Source organism: Gobio gobio, assembly GCF_949357685.1.
Source record: "Gobio gobio genome assembly, chromosome: 6".
In the NCBI taxonomy this organism is placed as follows: Eukaryota; Metazoa; Chordata; class Actinopteri; order Cypriniformes; family Gobionidae; genus Gobio; species Gobio gobio.
In genome coordinates, this window is record NC_137102.1 from 54,533,143 (window position 1) to 54,552,994 (window position 19,852).

At 41.1% G+C, this 19,852-nt stretch overlaps 1 protein-coding gene across 1 annotated transcript in view; it reads left to right on the plus strand.

Annotated features, from left to right (window-relative positions):
• The window catches only part of adcyap1r1a (adenylate cyclase activating polypeptide 1a (pituitary) receptor type I), a 59,263-nt gene extending 46,100 nt beyond the window's left edge, over positions 1 to 13,163 (plus strand). The window contains exons 12-14 of the mRNA XM_079820614.1: positions 8,104 to 8,233; positions 9,431 to 9,472; positions 12,245 to 13,163. Of these exons, the coding sequence (XP_079676740.1) occupies positions 8,104 to 8,233; positions 9,431 to 9,472; positions 12,245 to 12,448 (376 nt within the window). The 3' untranslated portion in view covers positions 12,449 to 13,163. The remainder of the gene's footprint in view (positions 1 to 8,103; positions 8,234 to 9,430; positions 9,473 to 12,244) is intronic.
• Positions 13,164 to 19,852: the final 6,689 nt, after the last annotated feature.

A 19,852-nucleotide genomic window follows, 5' to 3' on the forward strand; every position in this document is an offset into this window, starting at 1 on the left:
CCAGTAAATGTTTTTTCGAAGGCATTTTATAGAAGATACTTAAATGTCCTTATTGAACTTAGGGGTGTGCGATATATATCGCCTGCGATAATATCGTAATTGTTGTTTTAACGATGTGCGATCTGACATTATCGAGTATATCCCTCACACACACCCAGAGAGTGCACACACACTACGTTATGTAGTTTTGTTGATTAGACTAGTGCGGGTGCGCATTAGAGTACACGCTTTCACTGCGTGCTATATTTATATCATATAATATAGTTAATAAGATATCACACAAAGATTGCAGTTTTTCAAATGTGATATTGGTTTTATGCAAGTTTACTAAACAAGAAGTTAATATTAAGTGACTTACAGTTTAGACTTCCATATTGCCTGTTTTTGCTCTATTTTGCCACCGAAAAATAGTTCAAAACAAAGACACAGCACTGTATTTGCGTCTCTGTGCTGTGTTTTCAAACTGAATGAATCAGCTTTTTGAACGAATCAATTGAATCAATGAATCAATGACTAATATAGATCAGTGTTTCCCAACCGGGGTGCCGTGTGACGAGAGCAGGGGTGCCGTGTAAAAGTCCTTAAAATCCTATATATATATAATTTTTTTTATTTTTTATTCTCTCTTTGTAAACTTTGTTCAATGCATTCGAGTGCTGCTGTATGTTCGAATATGACCAGTCATTTTCGCCGTCATCACCCGGGTGTAGTGCCAGAAGACGTGAATGAGAAGTCGCGCGCTGTGAGAAAATGTGTCTCTGTGCGCTCATCCGAGAGCTCGCACACGTCTCACAGCGCGCCAATATGGAGTTCTCTTTCAAGTCTTGCTCTTGAACGGACAAACTCACACAAAAAGTATGTCAACATGTCCATCTTGATGAGTATTCTAGCAGACAAGGGGCCCTATTTTAACGATCTGAAACGCAAGTGTCAAAGCGCGAACCGCAAGTAACTTTGTGGGCGGGTCTCGGCGCTGTTGCTATTTTCCCGGCGGGATAAATGGCTCTTGCGCCCGGCGCAAATCTAAAATGGGTTGGTCTGAAGTAGCTTCATTATTCATAGGTGTGGTTTGGGCGTAACGTGAATAAACCAATCCGAGCGTCATCCAACATTCCCTTTAAAAGCAGGTGCGCAAGTTCCATTATGGATTGCTATTATTATGGCGTATTTACCAGGCGCACGCCAGGAGCGGTTCACAGCCGAGGAGACTGATGTTCTTGTAGAGCAGTGAAAGACAGAGAAGTGAAGTTGTAATGTTGTACATTATGGTAAAGGTGATTTCACAGTCTTTTTTTTCTTTCAGTTTTTTCAGTTTTTCAGTCGATTTTTTTTCCTGGTTCTTGACGGACAAACCAATTTGTCAGATGTCCTTATATACATATATGTCTTGCCACTATTGGGCAAACAGGTCTTATCCTTAATTATTACAATTAGCCTGAATCATTTGTAAGCTAGATTTATGCCTATTTTTTCACATCTTCGTGGCACACCACAATGATTTCCGTCATCTCATGTGTTAATATTTTTTTAGTGTAACAATTTATGATTTGCAAAAATAACTGTTGCATCTGTGTAGATTACATGAGCAAAGTGTATGCGCGTTGTGCACGCTATACATTATGGTCAAGCATGCGCCCTTAAAATAGCATAATGAACAACGGGCAACGCGCCACTGACTTTAGACTAGGTTTTTTCTGGTCAGTGGCGCAATTGTTTAATGGAACAGCAAAATAGCACCAGGGATTGTTTGCGCCGGAACACGCCTCCTTTTTTGCGCTGAACCGCCCAGGTAGCGCAAGTTCATTCACTAGTTTAGCGGCGTGCTTCTGTGGAGGGAAAAGCGCGCTTTGCGCGGGTGCAAAATAGGAATGACACATGCGTCGGTGTACAAAGTCAATTGCGCTGGGTGCAAGATAGGGCCCATAGTCTGTATATGCCTTAAGTAAACTTAATAGTCGAGAAAGACGACGCATATCCGAGCATTAGATCTTAAAGGGGCAGTAGCCTTTACAGCTGTCTGTTTAATTTCAAACAACAAAAGACAAGGACATCACTCACTGCTCTTGATTGAATAGCTTTTGTAAGTTTAATAGGATTAATCTTTAATTTATGCACTCAAATATGCAATGTTATTTTACATTTGATCAATTTCTGTACCTGAAAACTAATGTTAGACGTACCTGAAAAACCTGAAAAGCATTTCAGTTTATTTTATTAGTAGGCCTATCTTTGCTCAATAGTATTTATTTGTGCTGCTGCTTGTATTTAAATTATTTATTCTTATTATTTTCTTTATTTTTATTTGACAGTAGTCCTTTTTTCTCTGAACATAGCAAATACTGAACCGTACCGAAAGCTATGAAATATCCTTGAGGTCTCTCTGTGTTGAGGTCTGTTGTGTGCGGTCAGTTTTATGAGTGTGTGTGAATGCATGTTTGTGTGTGCGAAACCGTGAATTTAAAACCGTGGTACAAACCGAACCGTGAGCAAACTGTACCGTTACACCCCTTGCATAACATACGCAAGGGGGTGCCACAAAATGGAGAACATTTTCAAAGGGTGCCATGACCGAAAAAAGGTTGGGAAACACTGATATAGATTAAGATAGTCAAAAGCTTCGTTCCTTGAATGAATCAGCTCTTTGAATGAATTGTTTGAATCTCAATGACTCACTCGTTAAACGTGACTTTCTGCCACCTATACTGGCGCTTTTAAGTTCACAGTTAACGTATCTTTTCATGTTTTAAATAATTTCAAATATCAATAGTATTCAACATTTTAAGTTTTAAACATCAAAACATTATTTATGCATAACTGTAGGTTATTCATTTGTCTCTTCTGAGCTGCGTAAATGATCAAACAGCAAACAGTCTGTGTAAATGATCTAAATGCCACTTCAGATGCAGCTTCTGTTTCCTCTGCACTGCAAAGATTAATTTTGTTGATAGTTATTTAATTGGTAACAGCCCTATTGTGTCTTATTATAAAACATTTTTATTACATTTATGAAACTGACACAAAAGATGTACAAAATTAATTTATCAAGGTAAAGATGATTGAACTGACCACCACACAGAATATGAAGAATATCATACACTTTAGGAGTCAGCTGACCATGGCAGCCCTAAACCTGCCAAAGTACCAGCACAATAACACACTGAGCAAAATATCGTCTAATTAACGTTATCGAGAAAATCCCAGAAAATATCGAGCTTTCTGTTTTTGTCAATATCGCACACCCCTAATTGAACTTAGGCCTAATCCTTTCTTAAATTTAAAGGTGCTCTAAGCGATCCTGGGTGGAGTAACTTCTTGTTGACGTTCGAAGTGTTGTCAAACAAAACAGAGGCTAGCTAGACCCTCCCTCCTCCTCCTCCTCCTCCTCCGCCTCCCCTCCATGCTTCCTAATTGGAAGCCTTTCTGCCGCCGGAGTTCTCGCCACCTTTCGAAGGCTTTTCCGATGTAAATTTGGGATTTTGCGCGTTCCTTCTCCTTTTCCCTTTTCATTGCAAGTTGTTCATCAGAACGTCGTCTCTTTGGTCGTGTGTCGGCCATATCAAAATCATATAATTCGAACTTCCCTTTTCATGCTTCTCTCTTCTACGCACACAATTCATGTGCACGCGCACTAACCCCAAACCTCCACCCCCAAATCATTATTGTCGGTTATTGGCTGGAGCACTGTTTATTATGTTCCGTTGTCCAGGGGCCCGTGCTTCGTACCTCGCTAACTCAGTTAGCTGGATTTGATTGTTGACGATTTGGCATGATCTCGGATTGTTTGGTTCTTCGAAGCTCATCCTGGGCTTGCTGTCATAGTAACAGGTCCGTAAGCTTAAACCTGCTCGGGAGCAGCTTATTTCATGTAAACAGGATTAGATTGCATCTTGAGGTGATAATTAAAATCTGTCCCAGCCACTGCTACTTTATTACAAGAGTGAATTACTGAACCAGGGGCAATAATAATAATTTTAAATAATATAAAAATGTTATATTGTATATGTATATGAGAATGTATAATGTTGAGTATAATACTATAGACACAGCCACTTGATTGAGCGATTTATTTGTGATGGAATAATTACTTTATATAATTTTATTTTTATTGGTTTACACACATGTTGTACAGTTAATCTGAGCCGCGCATTAAGTGATGACGGATATTATGGGAGTTGCTTGATGCAGCGCAAGAGAGGATAATTTGATCTTGACCCATAAGAAACTTGAATAACTGTCACGTTACAAATCTGCTTCAAATTGAATTAAAAATTAAATTACAACATTTGAAATAAAAATGTAAAGGGTGTACAAATACTGTATAAAATCGTGAACATAAATAATTGGTAATCATGTAAAAAAAAATGTATCTATTATAACTTTTATGTTGGTTTGGTCGTTTGGCTGTTTCCTTATAAAGGTTCAGAAATTTGTGGGGGTTTTTTGTGTAATTTGTCAAGTTTTTTGCCAGATGGCTTTTTTAATTATATGACGTCATTACGTTGCTGTCTTGACGCCAGCCAATCGCTGCATTACTGATCGTGGTTTTGAGTATCGATGCATCTGCCCTCTTCAGGGAAAGAAAGAACGCTCAGTAATCTTAGATCATTTAATCCAGATATTTTAATCCAATCCGCAAATTCGTTTGAAGAACCAAATTAGCCAGAGATCAGTTATCACGATTAAAAGATCTGGGATCTGTCAAATCATCTTAGATGTATTAAGCGAGGTACGAAGAACGGGCCCCAGACTGCCCATGTTTGTTTTTGTTGCCGTTTGTGGAGCTTGTGGTGACTACAGAGACCACGTTTTTTTTACAGCGTGTTCAGGGGACAGGCAGCTAGCGGATAGTGAGGAGATGTTTGCTGTATGTGACAAAAAATGTTTTGGCCTAAAAAACGTGTGACATCGCTTAGAGCACCTTTAAGCCCCGTCTGTGAAAATAGTCCCTTAACATTTACATTTACGCATTTGGCAGACACTTTTATCCAAAGCGATTCACATTGCAGTGAAGGTATACATTTTATCCGTTCTTGCTTTCCCTGGGAATCGAACCCATTACCTTGGAGTTACCTAGCGCCATGCGCTACTGTTTGAGCTAAGGGAAGTCACCCAGAAGTCTATTGAGAGTGACTTTAATGTATGTTTGGGGTTTAAATAATCTAGTGCACAAGAAGGACCACATTTATGGTGCTTTTGCTTGATTTTTGAAGCTTTTGAAACCCTATATATTGTATTTGCATGGAACAGTATTGTGCTTGAGCTATGAAATGTCCTTGAGGTCTCTCTGTGTTGAGGTCTGTTGTGTGCGGTCAGTTTTATGAGTGTGTGTGTGTGCATGCGTGTTTGTGTGTGCGCGTGTGTTCTGTCCTAAAGAGTGTTTGTTGTCTTTGTCGTGTTTAGCAGCTGTGCACAGAAATGCTTCAGTGAGCCCACACAGGCCGCCCAGCATTCGTGCAGGATGTCAGAGCTTTCTACCATCACGCTGTAAGTGTGTGTGTTTGTGTTTGTGTGAGTGTGTGCGTGTGTGTGTGTGTGTGTGTCTGAGTCTGTGTTGGCCAACAAATGTGCATTTTTGTTTTAAAATCTTCATGGAAGAAAAATGGCTGTGAATAATCGCCGCTGATCGTTTTTGTGGTCTTTTCTGTAGTTTTATTACATTTACATGTTTGGCAGATGCTTCTATCCAAAACTATTTACAGTATATTGCATTCCTATTTTTATACATATATTTCTATCAGTTGCCTTCACCTGGGAATCAAATCCATGCCCCTGGCGTTGCTAGTGCCATGCTTTACTGTTTGAGCAACAAGACTTTTACCTGCTGGAAAATCCAGCTTAAAGTTGCATCTGTGTTTTGGAACTTGAGGTTCAGGCTGGTCCAATCTGGTTTATACAAGGTGAGCTATACCACAACTGTTAATCAGCCAAGTAGTTATGGTTAATAATGACCTATGATAAAAACCCGTATTTAACTACATACCATCTTAAGGTGGTCCTGCTGGTTTTTGAAACATGGTAGCTCACTTGCTGCTGATCCAAAATGGTCTACCAGCTCAACCAGTGCAAAATAGCTTAAACCATTATCCCAATACAGCTGCCAAAACTTTGTGAAACATTTAGTCTAGATATAAATGTTTGCTAAGAACTAAATTCATTATTGAGTAGTTGACAAAAAAGACATTTGTTGATGCTTTGCTTTTTCAAAACTCTATGATGCATAGTTAAGCTCTCAGTTGTTTTATTGTAATATTGACTTTTAATCTCAGATGCTCAGTTCTTCCTATATTTTGTAAGGAAACACAAAATGAAATAGTTGTTGACATACATAGTGTTACTATTATGTTCAGTTAAGCTTTAGTTTAGTTTTCCACGGTTAGTACCACGGACAGGTGTTTGTGCCGACTTCCACATCTGAGCCGGAGGGAAATAGAGAGGAGTTTTGGGATGAGGACAGCCTTCGTCAGCTGATTCCTCCCAGCCCAAAGCCTTCATCGCCGCTGGTCCTGCCCAGATCTAAGAATTCATCACAGTTGCTCTTGTCCAGCCCAAAACCTTAATTTGCTGCTGGTCCAATCCAGCCCAACGCCTTCATCGCCTTCATCGCCTCTGGACCTGTCCAGCTCTAAGACTTCATCCTTGATGGTCCAGTCCAGCCCAAAGCCTTCATCGCTGCTGGCCCTGCCCAGCCCAAACCCATCATCACAAGACTTCATTGCTGGGGATAATACACCCACCCTGCCTCCCTCTCCCCATATCAGTCGCTCCTTCTGCCCCACCTTCACTGGCGTCTTTCTGTCCCTAGGCTCCACTGTTGGAACAAGACTGGCTTTGCTTCAATTCAGGCCACCATTCCCGTAACTCCACCTAGGTCCATCGATCAGTTGGCTTCACCTAGGACCGTCGTCCTCATGGCTCCACCGGGCTCCCTCGTCCCTCCGGCTTCACCTTGGTCAGATGTCGCATTGCCTGCGGCAAATAATTCCTGGCCTCTTGCTGTGCTTCGTCCTTCCACCTTTTCAGCTCTGTCAGGTTCCAACTTCCCTCCAGATCCGCTTTGTACCTCGGTTGCATCTGAGTCACTGGAGTCCACCTGCTCCACCTCATTGGCTTGTCGCTGCGGCTCCGCCTAAGCCTCTAAATCCTACAGTGTTGCCCTATCCTGTCACCGTCTCCGCCTCCCCCGGGTCTCCAGATCTCTCAGCTCCATCACTGGTGGTCATGACGCTAACTCCACCCTGGCTCCTCCCACCATCGATTCCGCAATGGGCCTGTGTACCACCTGTGCTCTGGGCTTCCACCTGCGTCCTCCTGCCATCGCCTTCCATGGCTGTGTCCACCATGAGCTCCTCCAGGGGTCGTTCCACCGTCTGTTCCGCCCCTGTGCCCTCCGGCTTAGGTCTGGTTCTTCGCTAGCCCCTCATCCGACTCCCTACCCCTCTGTCAGTCTTTTACAGCATGAGGCTACGCCTTTTCAGAGATGGGCATTCCGTCTCCATTATGTTCAGTTCAGCTTTAGTTTCATTTTCATGGATTTTTTTGTTTGTGTCTCTTCAGTTTCCTTTGTTCTAGTTTCCCGCCACTAGTGAGTTCTCATGGAAATTCGTTTAACAAGTACACCTATATGTATTCAGCTCATTATCTTTTTTTTTTTTTAAGTTCCTCTTTAGTTCACATTCATGTTCTGGTATGTTCTTGTGTTTGTTTTGCATGCTGTCTCGCATCTGTGGATTAACTGGGTTTACTTCTTTTAAGTAAAAACACTTCTATTTGAATCTCCTTCATCATCTTTGGTCTGAAACGTGACAATGAAAAATAAAATAAAATTAATAAGTATACTTATTATACTGCTCTTCTGAGGAGTAACGTGTCAGTTTATATTACCATTGGGGGTCTTTTGCTCAGGAAAAACATCTGAGAATCAGGTCTCTATTTATTGTCTTTGCTGTCTAGGAGAAACTATAGATATATTAGAGAGACCTTCTTTCCTATGGAGCAGGATTGTTGTGGATGGCTTTGATCTCCAGTGTATTACAGTAACTGTGTGTTGACATAGTGAGAGATTCAATCATCTGTCTGAAGCGCTGTATGTGTGTGTGTTGACAGGCGGCTGGCGCGGTCCACCCTGCTCCTCATCCCTCTGTTTGGAATCCACTACACTGTGTTTGCCTTCTCCCCGGAGGATTTCAGCAAGCGGGAGCGACTGGTCTTTGAGCTGGGCTTGGGCTCCTTCCAGGTACTAAACATCTGCTTTTATAGTAGCAACTTTAGAACTGTATTTTAGAAACACCTCCTTGGAGACTATTTCTCTGTTTCAAACCTTAGTGAGCTGCATCATAGGTGCAATCCCATTGATATTATGCCATTTCTTTGCTCAGAATCTAAGCTTTTGTGGTTTAGGAAAATCCAGAATTTCCCCTGAAGTAATTTCCCCTGAAACAGGAAGACAGAGTGGGACGTATCGAACTGCTCTACCCCTTTTTTAAAACAGCCAATAGCCTTTTGTTTGTATAAAAGCTTGACTAAAGCCGCAGTTTCCTCCTAATCTCTAACCGTTTCTCATCATTATCTCCTCCAGTAAGATTTTTTAAATATTGTTACAATTTAAAATATCGGTTTTCCATTTAAATATATGTTCAAATAATTTATTCCTGTGATCAAAGCTGAATTTTCAGCATCATTACCAGTGTTGGGGGAAACGCATTACAAGTAACTTGAGTTACGTAATAATATTACTTTTTCAAGTAACTAGTAAAGTAGCGCATTACTTTTCAAATTTACAACAAAATATCTGAGTTACTTTTTCAATGAGCAAAAATTACTAGATTTTTTGTTTTTATTGGTAAAACGTTTTTCTCCTGCGTCCTATTCTTCCATTATCCAGAATGGCAGCACATTTATACCTCAGCCTGAGGCCTATTATTTCAATTTTGGTATGAAGAGGTCTTTACATTTGCACAAAAAATGACTTTTTTTGCTATTAAAAAACAAAACTAAAAAGCAAGCCCAGCCCAGGTGAGAAAAAGTAACGCAAAAGTAACGCAAAAGTAACGCAAAAGTAACGTAACGCATTACTTTTCTTAAAAAGTAACTAAGTAACTCAATTAGTTACTTTTTAAGGGAGTAATGCAATATTGTAATGCATTACTTTTCAAAGTAACTTTCCCCAACACTGATCATTACTCCAGTCTTCAGTGGCACATGATCCTTCAGAAATCATGCTAATATGCTGATTTAATGCTAAAGAAATAATAATTATTATCAATGTTGAAAACAGTTGTGCTGCTTATTATTTTTGTGGAAACTACGATACATTTTGATAAACAGAAAGTTCGTAAGAGCAGCTTTATTTGAAATAGAAATCTTTTGTAACTTTACTGTCACTTTTAATCAATGAATGGATCCTTGCTAAATATGAATATTATCTCCGCAGGGGTTTGTGGTGGGCGTGCTGTACTGCTTTCTGAATGGAGAGGTAAGCGCTTTTGTTTTGAAATTCTCAAATGCATGCAATCAAGTTTTTGCTTAGAAAACAATACATTTCCACAATAATTTTCCAATATTACTGCATAAACAAATATTTTTAGTCACTGCCATGGAATGAAAAACACCATATCCTAACCAGACATGATGCCATAAAGTGACACGCGATTAATTTCTTCCATGTTAAAGGGGTGGTAAAACACATTATTTCGAAGGCTTGATTGTGTTTGTGGGGTGCACTGTAACATGTGTTCATGCTTCGTTTTTAAAATGATTTTTTTTTCATATATTTTACTTTTATTCTAAACTGCTTTGTCCCTCCTTGTAAAAACGGTCTGATGGTTTCCGGGTTCTATGAAGTCGGTCCCTCAAAAATATGCAATGGGCTCAGATTGGTTAGCTGGCCCAGTGTGCTGTGATTCGCTAACCGCCTAGTGCACGTTTGTTGGAAACGTCACGCCCCTTACCTTTACCGGTAGACTGTGCTTTGGTAGAATTAGAAACAATGACGTCAATAAAAACATACCAATTTGAGCCCGAATCGGACCCAGAACATTTTAGTGAAGATGATCGAGCAGAACCTGTTCAACTTGTTCAGTCCTCAAGAGTAAAGACTGCGGATCTATAGTGATCGCTACTGAAAGGCACTGTTACTTTTGTATTTTTAGAACGATTATAGCCAAATATCTGTCGCAAGAACTATTAACCCAAAACGAACACTAAACATTGGCTTTACTATAGTAGCCAAATCAAACAGAACCATGTTTAGCATGCCTGTAGATAAACAATACATAAAAGCTCTAATCAAAGAATCATTTACACTAATTCCAAGTTCGCTGTTGAGATTTTTAAAAAGTTTGTAACGTTAGGTGTTTGTCGGATAACGTTAAGTATGAATGAGCATTTAACAAACTGGTTTGCAGAGCCAAACAGCGTTGTCATTTGTTTACGTCATTGCTACAACGTACAATTAACAATACAAACTATTAAAAGGAAAACACATCTACGAAACATAAATCATACTTACAGGTTGTGGCCCGTAAACAACTTCTGTTTTTAAATCCATCTATCAGGACAAGCCGTTGTGCGAATCCTGCATTGAACTCGCGACGATTGTGGAAGCTTTCCTCCGTGAAATGTGCAGCACAGAGAGCGAGATTTGGATAATAATTATGAGGGACCGAGTTAAAAATAAATTTTAACCATTGATCCCAAACTCCCCCGTCCCTTGGAAGGCTGAACAAAGTGGACGTGCAATCCGGATGAAAATAACAGCGTTTCGTCGGCATTACGGCAACAACACTCCAGCCTACTATATACCACAACAACTCTTCCTCACATCAGTAAAAAATGGCCTCGCCCCCCCTTATTTAATATTCTCGGAGGAGGGGTTTATGTAAATATTGGGACTGGTGATGTCAGCAACCCTGGAGGAATGTCTAGTAGTCCCTACCGGCCGTTTGCTGTAGTCCTTAGAAATTGATTTCTTTAAAGGGTAACTAAACCCCTGCTCAGAGCTTAACTCCACCCACTGGCAATTTTTAAAAAATGCTGGAAAAGTGGGCAGAGCCCAGCGGAGACAGAGGGGACGAACCGAGGGCGGGGCTGAGCGGAGGGTGTGCACCTGAGACCCGCAGTGACGGATTGATTGACAGCTGTCTGACTCGCGAGTCGCAAAGATGGAGAATGACTGGAGTGACACCAGCTTTGCAACAGAGCGGTCATTCTCCTACCTTCACATAAAACGCTCTTATAAACAGATTTCCTCAAATAAGTTAGACTATAGAATATACGCCAGCACGTTACGGTATTGATGTCCGTTACCGCGGCAACCACTTGCGTGTCAGGGTTTTAAAGCGCGTCTCGTGTATGAAACTTATCTGTACACATGACGGGCGGCAATAATATCGCTAGAAAATCCTGACGTGTACTGACAACTGCATTATTTAACCGCATTTTCTTCATTACAATGTTAAAGCAAGTGTCAAGTCAGTTTCATTCATAATGTTTCTACTTCATGTAACATGACAGTTCATACTGGAGTGAAGCCGTTCTCATCATTTGATTGGGGGAAACATTTCTGAGGGCGTGGTGAGCTCGTGTCAGGGGCGCGGATAGTGAGCCGTTGGAAGTACCATCCTACGTCACGATGTACCACAACGTCCAATAGGAAAATTCAACTGCAGTAGCCACCGTTCAACCTTAAGAGGGCAGCACTTTGGCGGTTTTACACCATATTTTATAGAATTAAAACACTTTATACTCAAATGTCAGAATATTTACTCGAATCAATGAACAGCATTAATAAAGCCCCAGTATTACAGATCATTAACTAAAAAAAGTTGGTTTAGGGTTTAGTTACCCTTTAAAAGCAAATATCTCCCTTTGCTTTAAACTTTGAACGTTGTAACTTTGCAGATGTTGTTTATGCTCAAACAGCAACATTAGCACACTAGCTAAAGTTAGAAAAGTAAAATCGTGTTTTACCACCCATTCACACAAACAGAAATGTTGTGTTGCGTTGCTCTAGGTAGCCCCGCCCACAGTGAAATCTCATTGGTCCAAACATAAAACATCAAATATTTGATTTTGTGCAGGATTTTCCTTTCCGTGAGGATAGTAAAATTGATGCCGGAAACGCGTCACATCACATCTGGCTAGGACATGGTGCAAAGCATGAGAGAGAGTGTGGACTGGTGGAGAACGCGTGCACCTTTACAGCTGAGTACATTAAAAAATGACCTTTTCAAGTTTCTCCCTAAAGGTGCAGTCGGAGATAAAGAGGAAATGGAGGAGTTGGACGGTGAACAGGTACTTTGCTGTAGACCTGAAGCAGCAGCGTCACCCTTCGCTAGCGAGCAGTGGGGTGAACGGGGGAACGCAGCTGTCCATCCTCAGCAAGAGCAGCTCACAGATACGCATGTCCAGCCCGCTGGCCGAGACGGTCAACCTCAACCTGCCAACCTGAGCGCCTGATTGGTCCACTCCTCTGCCTGACCGCCCCTAAACTCACCCTCTTCACCTGCAGTAGGGCCGGCCAATCCCAATTAGAGAAGAACTATTCATTATTATTCACGAATTCTCTGGACAGTATTTAAAGATTCCAAACAAGATCCAGATCGCATCGCCCATTATAGGTTAGAAAAGATTCGTCCAGGGATATATTTATAGTGCCAAAACTGTTTCGAGCTCATGCTAACAAAATTTGCAATTCAGGTTAGAAAGCTTTTTTGACCGTAACGCAACTTTTTGAAGGCTTTCTAATTAACCGAATAAGAAAACAACAATACGAGCATACAAGAATATTATGTTCTTTCTCAGTCAATAATAATGCAGAGCAGGGGCTGTACGCTTCAAACCGCTGCCCTAGACGCCAAAATGAGATCGCAGCAGAAATTCCAGTGAATTTTTTTCATATCGCATTATGAGCCATAGAGAATGTGAATCGTTTGTGGATAGAATGTAGTCGGAGAAACATCCATCCTTTCATTTCTGTCGAACAAATAGCACAATGCTTTCTAGTTATGAACATTAGTTAGTGTCTAATCGGAGAGAGAGACGGGTTACAGTTCAGTGTTATGATAAGATCAAGGAAAAAATAATAATAACATAAAGTGCCAAAACATGACTATTTAAGTATTGTTTTATCTGCAAGCTACTGTGTTTATCAAGAAGTACACTATAAAAGAAAATGTACAGAACTTCGTGTTGCTCGTTCAAATGCTGTGTATTTGAGTCAGTGTTCTTCACAGAGAGATTGTAAAACATATTTTTTTACAATCAGCCGTAAGTACAGAGTATGTCAATAATATAAAGACTTATGAATGACTCATGAATTTAGATTATATGTAAATGTTGTTATGGTTTTGTGTTTCGGTTTAGCTTTTAGACGGTGTATTCTTCTTGTCACGCGAATGGTTTATAACCACACAGAGCCAATATAATCGAATCAAGGATTGTCGAAAAATTATCGGAGCGAGGAAGCTACTCCCACAATTCCCTCTGATTTATTCTGAAGTGCCTGTTGGTCACGCAAATAGCTTTGATGGATCTATTCTAAACAACCAGTGCCATGCTGTATTGAGTTAAGTATTAGTCATTTAGTAGTGTAGATGAACCGATTCAGTTGTTCAGGTCGCAGGGGTAGGATTATATTCATTTATATGTGGAATTAGAATGCATATATAGTCATTTCTAAAGCTTTGAGATGTGCAAATCATTGCCATCACGTTTCTATCAGGTGCATTATAAATGCTTTTTAGGGCTGTTCAACTGTGGGAGAAAGGAAACATCTGAATGCGACGTGTTAAAGGGATATTTCACCCAAAAATGTCGATTCTGTCATCATGTGCTGACCTTCATGTCGTTCCAAACCCCTTTTTGCATGTTTATATAACATACACTGTTAAAATGATACGATTAATAAGTTATGTCAGCACATGTTTTTACATTGCTTTTTTCAAGATTCAACTCATTTTATTACGTCATTTTAAAGGAACACGGCGACTTTTTGGGACTTTAGCTTATTCACTGTATCCCCGTATAGTTAGATAAGTCCGTACATACCATTCTCATTTCCGTGCATGCCATAACTCTGTCTGACGCACCCACCGCTAGCCTAGCTTAGCACAAAGACTGGAGGTAAATGGCTCCAGCTAGCCTACTGCTCAATAAGTGACAAAATAACGCCAACATTTTCCTGTTTACATGTTGTGATGTGTATAGTTATACCGTGTACTAAGGCAGAAAATGAAAAGTTGCGATTTTCTAGACCAGGGGTGTCCAAACTTTAAAGGGGGCCAGATTCGATGTTGTGGACATACCCGGGGGCTGGTCCCTTTTCTATTATATATATAAATATGACATTTTTTTGTTTCTTGGAAACATGACAGATTTGACAAAAGCTTGAGCTGACAGTAGAGTAGCTTGAGATAGGACACAGGAAATGTATAGATATTTAACAATATCTGTAAAACTTTCATCAACCAAAAAGTTTTAATGGGTGAAGTTTAAATATTATTACTGAGTTAGAACTCTATTCTTATTTAAATTTAATAAGTGCTCTATTTAGATCACCACAGGTAAAACCACACAACAAAAAATACTTTTCTTAGTATATCTGTCTTTTTTCCAGTCCAAATATCTAAAAAATGATTAAATCAAGATGCTTTTACTAAGGAAAATTACATCTTTTTTGCTTGATTCCTTGAGTTTTAGCTTGAAACAAACAAAATGATTTGCCAATGGATGAGAAAAATAATCTTGTTTCTTTCCCAAACCGAAACATTATTTTTCTTACCCCATTTGCAGATATTTGCTTGTTTTAACCAAAAACTCACTTCAATTTCATTTTATTTTCCAGGAAATAAGAAAAAATATCTAATGTCATTTAACTTATCTAGTAAATGCATCTTGATTTAAGAAGTTTTAGATATATTTATACTAGAAACAAGACAAAAATACTAAATGACAGCATTTTTTGCAGTGCACACAAGGCAAAAAGTCAACAACAACAAAAAATTATATATCTAGAATGGCTTTATGGTCTATAAACATAAATACAAATACACAAAACTACAAGTTTATGACAAAAATAGTCTGCAATTTGGCTTTTATTACTCATTCAATACATGTCTACATTACAAATTAAATAAAAATAGATATTAACCTACATTTCTGACAAATGACCACGGTTACAGGTAGTGTTACCACAGTAAACACATGATAAATGATGGTGATTTGTTGTTTGAAAAGTATTTTAACTGAATCGGCTCTGCTGATTTACACGTTAGTCTTGTTGATTAAGTCAGCGCTGTTTCAACTGGATTTAAATGAATCTTCTCACGGGCTGTTTAGTGGGCGCGTGATCGAGACACTCGGCAGCTAAACACATTTGTTCAGACTCAGAGCTCATGAGTTGCGCTGAGCACAAGTAGCGCTGTTTGGTTCGGTTTTTGGCGCTGTTTCCCTGGCCTAAAATCTAGTACTGCCACCTTGCATTGACATCTTATATTATTCGTGGCGTGCCACATATAATATATTTTAATAGACACGCAGTGGGCCGTTTGAAATTCATCCCCGGGCCGGACTTTGGACACCCCTATTTTGTCACTTATTGAGCTGTAGGCTAGCTGGAGCCATTTACCTCCAGTCTTTGTGCTAAGCTAGGCTAGCGGTGGGTGCGTCAGACAGAATTATGGCACGCACGGAGATGAGAATGATATGTACGGACTTATCTAACTCTGAGGGATGCGGTGAACAAGCTTAAGTCCCAAAAAGTCGGCATGTTCCTTTAATGTAATTTAAGTTGAAATTACTTAAAAATCCAAGTTGATTGTACTGCCAAAACAGAGTCATACTTTAATGGTGCTCTTTGGTCACTACATAATTTTTGTAAATGAGAAATTTCATGACGGTGAGCGAACGATGACAGATTTGAATACATTTTGGATTGAACCCTTTTAAAGCTTGAGAGACAGTTAACCCCAACCCTTTACAAGTACAATCTCTGATGTCAATTTATGAAGCCAACCAAATTTACTTCATCACCACTGACTGACAATCATAATTAGTTATCACGTCCATTTAACATGTTTGATCACAGGAACTACGTGCATCAGTGTATAAAGTGACAACAGTATCCGCTAACGGTGTTGTTTATTTCCAGTGCAGTATTATTCTCCGCTGTGAAGTTGTAGAGTGTAAATTCTCTGTATAAGTTCAAGATGCACATGTGACAGTAAATGATGGATGTACCAGCACTCTCTCTTTACATTAGCCAACACTTGCAGTCAACATGAAGTACCAACGGTGTGTGTAAAACTTCTGTGATTTATGAACGTGCCAATTTTGAAGTGCAATATGCTTTTGTTGCAGCTCGTCGGTGTATCATATAGGAGGCAGAGTTGAGGTTATTGAAATGTACAGTAAAAGTAATGGTTGTGTAGATCGTACAAATCTTTCTTTTAGAGAATGTGGAAAATGTATATGTACAACCCCCCCCCCCCAGGTGTTATTTTAAAGTTGAAGCGAGTAATTTGTTCCACTAGAAACACAAATATGTCTCCCCATCCATCGTCCATTGGCTGGACAAAAATAGCCCCGCCCCAAACTCGCGCTATTGGTTGAGACTATTGTAGTTAAGTAAAGTAATATTTTTCGGTGTAAAATACGTTTTATTCTTAATAGAGACAACTAACATTTTTAAGAACGTTTTTCATATTTTTTTAAAAAAGCATTAAAAGAACATTCCATTCTTTCATCATATTAACATTCTAAGAACTTTAATATAATGAGAGACTGGAACGTTCTAATAACGTTTTGAATAATGTTCTTATAACCAAACAAGAACGTTAATACCACGTCTGGAAAAAAACCCCTGGATGTTTTGAATGTTCTAAGAACATTCTTAGAACTTTAATATAATGAAAGGCTGGAACGTTCTAAGAACATTCAGAAATAACGTTTTTATAACTTAATGGAAACATTACGGAAACATTCTTATAATGTACAGTTGTTAGCTGGGAAGTCATTTGTAGCTGGCTTTTGCTTGAGTGTAAACAGGGGCTTTTTGGTGTGCTTTTTATTATTAGTTTGGGGCGGGGCTGTAACTGTTTGCCGACCAATGGCAGACGAGAGGGGGGGTCATTAAATAAAATATGCCATGAATGCTCACCGGTGATGAAAACTCTTTGACCTTTCTCGTTTTTTTTTCTTATCGTCATTTTTCAGCCTGTAAATATTAATGATCTTGAACAAGCTCTCAGTGATAGTGAACTTGTCTGTTGAAATAAATTGTGAAATCCTAACAGAGATGTTGCTTGGATCATGTGACAACATAGAGCTTCATATGTGTTTGGGTATAGTAACGGGAGGACCGAGCTCCCCCTTTGGCTCTTTCTAGATATATCTGCATGAAAAAGACAAAAAAAAAGAGAATTTTGCTGCTTTCTATGTTCTTGACACCAGCCGTCATTCTGAGTGTGAGCGCTCAGAAGGTAACGACCATGTCTCAAAGCTGTTACAGGCGTGTTTTCTTGTGCTTGTAATGCATCTATCTGCCAGTAGATGACGCTTTTATTTGATTGTATATTTGAGCGCTGTATATTCGAGGAACGAGGTTTGTCTCTTGTGCGTAGGTCTGAAGTTTCATTGTGTCTTTGAGATGTCTTCATGTTGTGAACTAACTCATTTCAGTCTGAATGTAACGCCCGGACAACAACTGTAATGTACATTCAGCTGCTCTGTAAAGCTGCCTGCTGTTTCTTCTGCTTTGATGTAGAGATGACGTCTATGTTTGACCTGTGAACATTTTTGTACGCGTCTGAATTCCATTCTTGACATACAACTTTCTGGAGTTTCTGGTGTTTTTTTTTTTATGTACGCATACATGTGTCTTCTTTGAGTGTGTGTGAGAGAGATATGGTATAAATATGGTTGGCGATTAACTGCACTGTGCAAAATGGGAAACTCCCCTGATTTTATTTTAGTTAAAGTTACAGTAAGCGATTTTAGAAACACTGTGTTGAAAGCGGATTGAACAACAAAACACACTTGTAGTCAATCAGCAGTAGGGGGCGTGTCCACTCATGATGGGGGAGGAGAGAGAGTGAGCCGATGAGCAGTAAGGGGCGTGTCCACTCATGATGGGGGAGGAGAGAGAGTGAGCCGATGAGCAGTAGGGGGCGTGTCCACTCATGATGGGGGAGGAGAGAGAGTGAGCCGATGAGCAGTAGGGGGCGTGTCCACTCATGATGGGGGAGGAGAGAGAGTGAGCCGATGAGCAGTAGGGGGCGTGTCCACTCATGATGGGGGAGGAGAGAGAGTGAGCCGATGAGCAGTAGGGGGCGTGTCCACTCATGATGGGGGAGGAGAGAGAGTGAGCCGATGAGCAGTAGGGGGCGTGTCCACTCATGATGGGGGAGGAGAGAGAGTGAGCCGATGAGCAGTAGGGGGCGTGTCCACTCATGATGGGGGAGGAGAGAGAGTGAGCCGTTGAGCAGTAGGGGGCGTGTCCACTCATGATGGGGGAGGAGAGAGAGTGAGCCGATGAGCAGTAAGGGGCGTGTCCACTCATGATGGGGGAGGAGAGAGAGTGAGCCGATGAGCAGTAGGGGGCGTGTCCACTCATGATGGGGGAGGAGAGAGAGTGAGCCGATCAGCAGTAGGGGGCGTGTCCACTCATGATGGGGGAGGAGAGAGTGAGCCAATCTGCAGTAGGGGGTGTGTTTATTCATGATGGGGAGGAGAGAGAGTGAGCTGATCAGCAGTCGGGGGCGTGTCCACTCATGATGGGGGAGAAGAGAGTGAGCCAATCAGCATTAGGAGGTGTGTCCACTCATGATGGGGGAAGAGAGAGAGTGAGCCAATCAACAGAAGGGGGTGTGTCCACTCGTGATGGAGGAGAAGAGAGAGTGAGCCAATCAGCAGTAGGAGGCATGTGCACTCATTTTGGGGGAGGAGAGAGAGTTAGCCAATCAGCAGTAGGGGGCGTGTCCATTCGTGATGGGGAGGAGAGAGAGTGAGCCAATCAGCATTAGGGGGTGTGTCCACTCATGATGGGGGAAGAGAGAGAGTGAGCCAATCAACAGAAGGGGGTGTGTCCACTCGTGATGGAGGAGAAGAGAGAGTGAGCCAATCAGCAGTAGGAGGCATGTGCACTCATTTTGGGGGAGGAGAGAGAGTTAGCCAATCAGCAGTAGGGGGCGTGTCCATTCGTGATGGGGAGGAGAGAGAGTGAGCCAATCAGCAGTAGGGGGCATGTCCATCCATGATTGGTGAGGAGAGAGTGAGCCAATCAGCACTAGGGGGCGTGTCCATTCATGATGGGGGAGGAGAGAGTGAGACAATCAGCAGTGGGGGCTGTATTTATTCATGATGGGGAGGAGAGAGAGTGAGCCAATCAGCAGTAGGGGGCGTGTACATTCATGATGGGGGAGGAGAGAGTGAGCCAATCAGCAGTAGGGGGCGTGTCCATTCGTGATGGGGAGGAGAGAGAGTGAGCCAATCAGCAGTAGGGGGCGTGTCCATTCATGATGGGGAGGAGAGAGAGTGAGCCAATTAGCAGTAGGGGGCGTGTCCATTCGTGATGGGGAGGAGAGAGAGTGAGCCAATCAGCAGTAGGGGGCGTGTCCATTCATGATGGGGAGGAGAGAGAGTGAGCCAATTAGCAGTAGGGGGCTTGTCCATTCATGATGGGGGAGGAGAGACTGAGCCAATCAGCAGAAGGGGCTGTGTTTATTCATGATGGGGAGGAGAGAGAGTGAGCCGATCAGCAGTAGGGGGCGTGTCCATTCGTGATGGGGAGGAGAGAGAGTGAGCCAATCAGCAGTAGGGGGCGTGTCCATTCGTGATGGGGAGGAGAGAGAGTGAG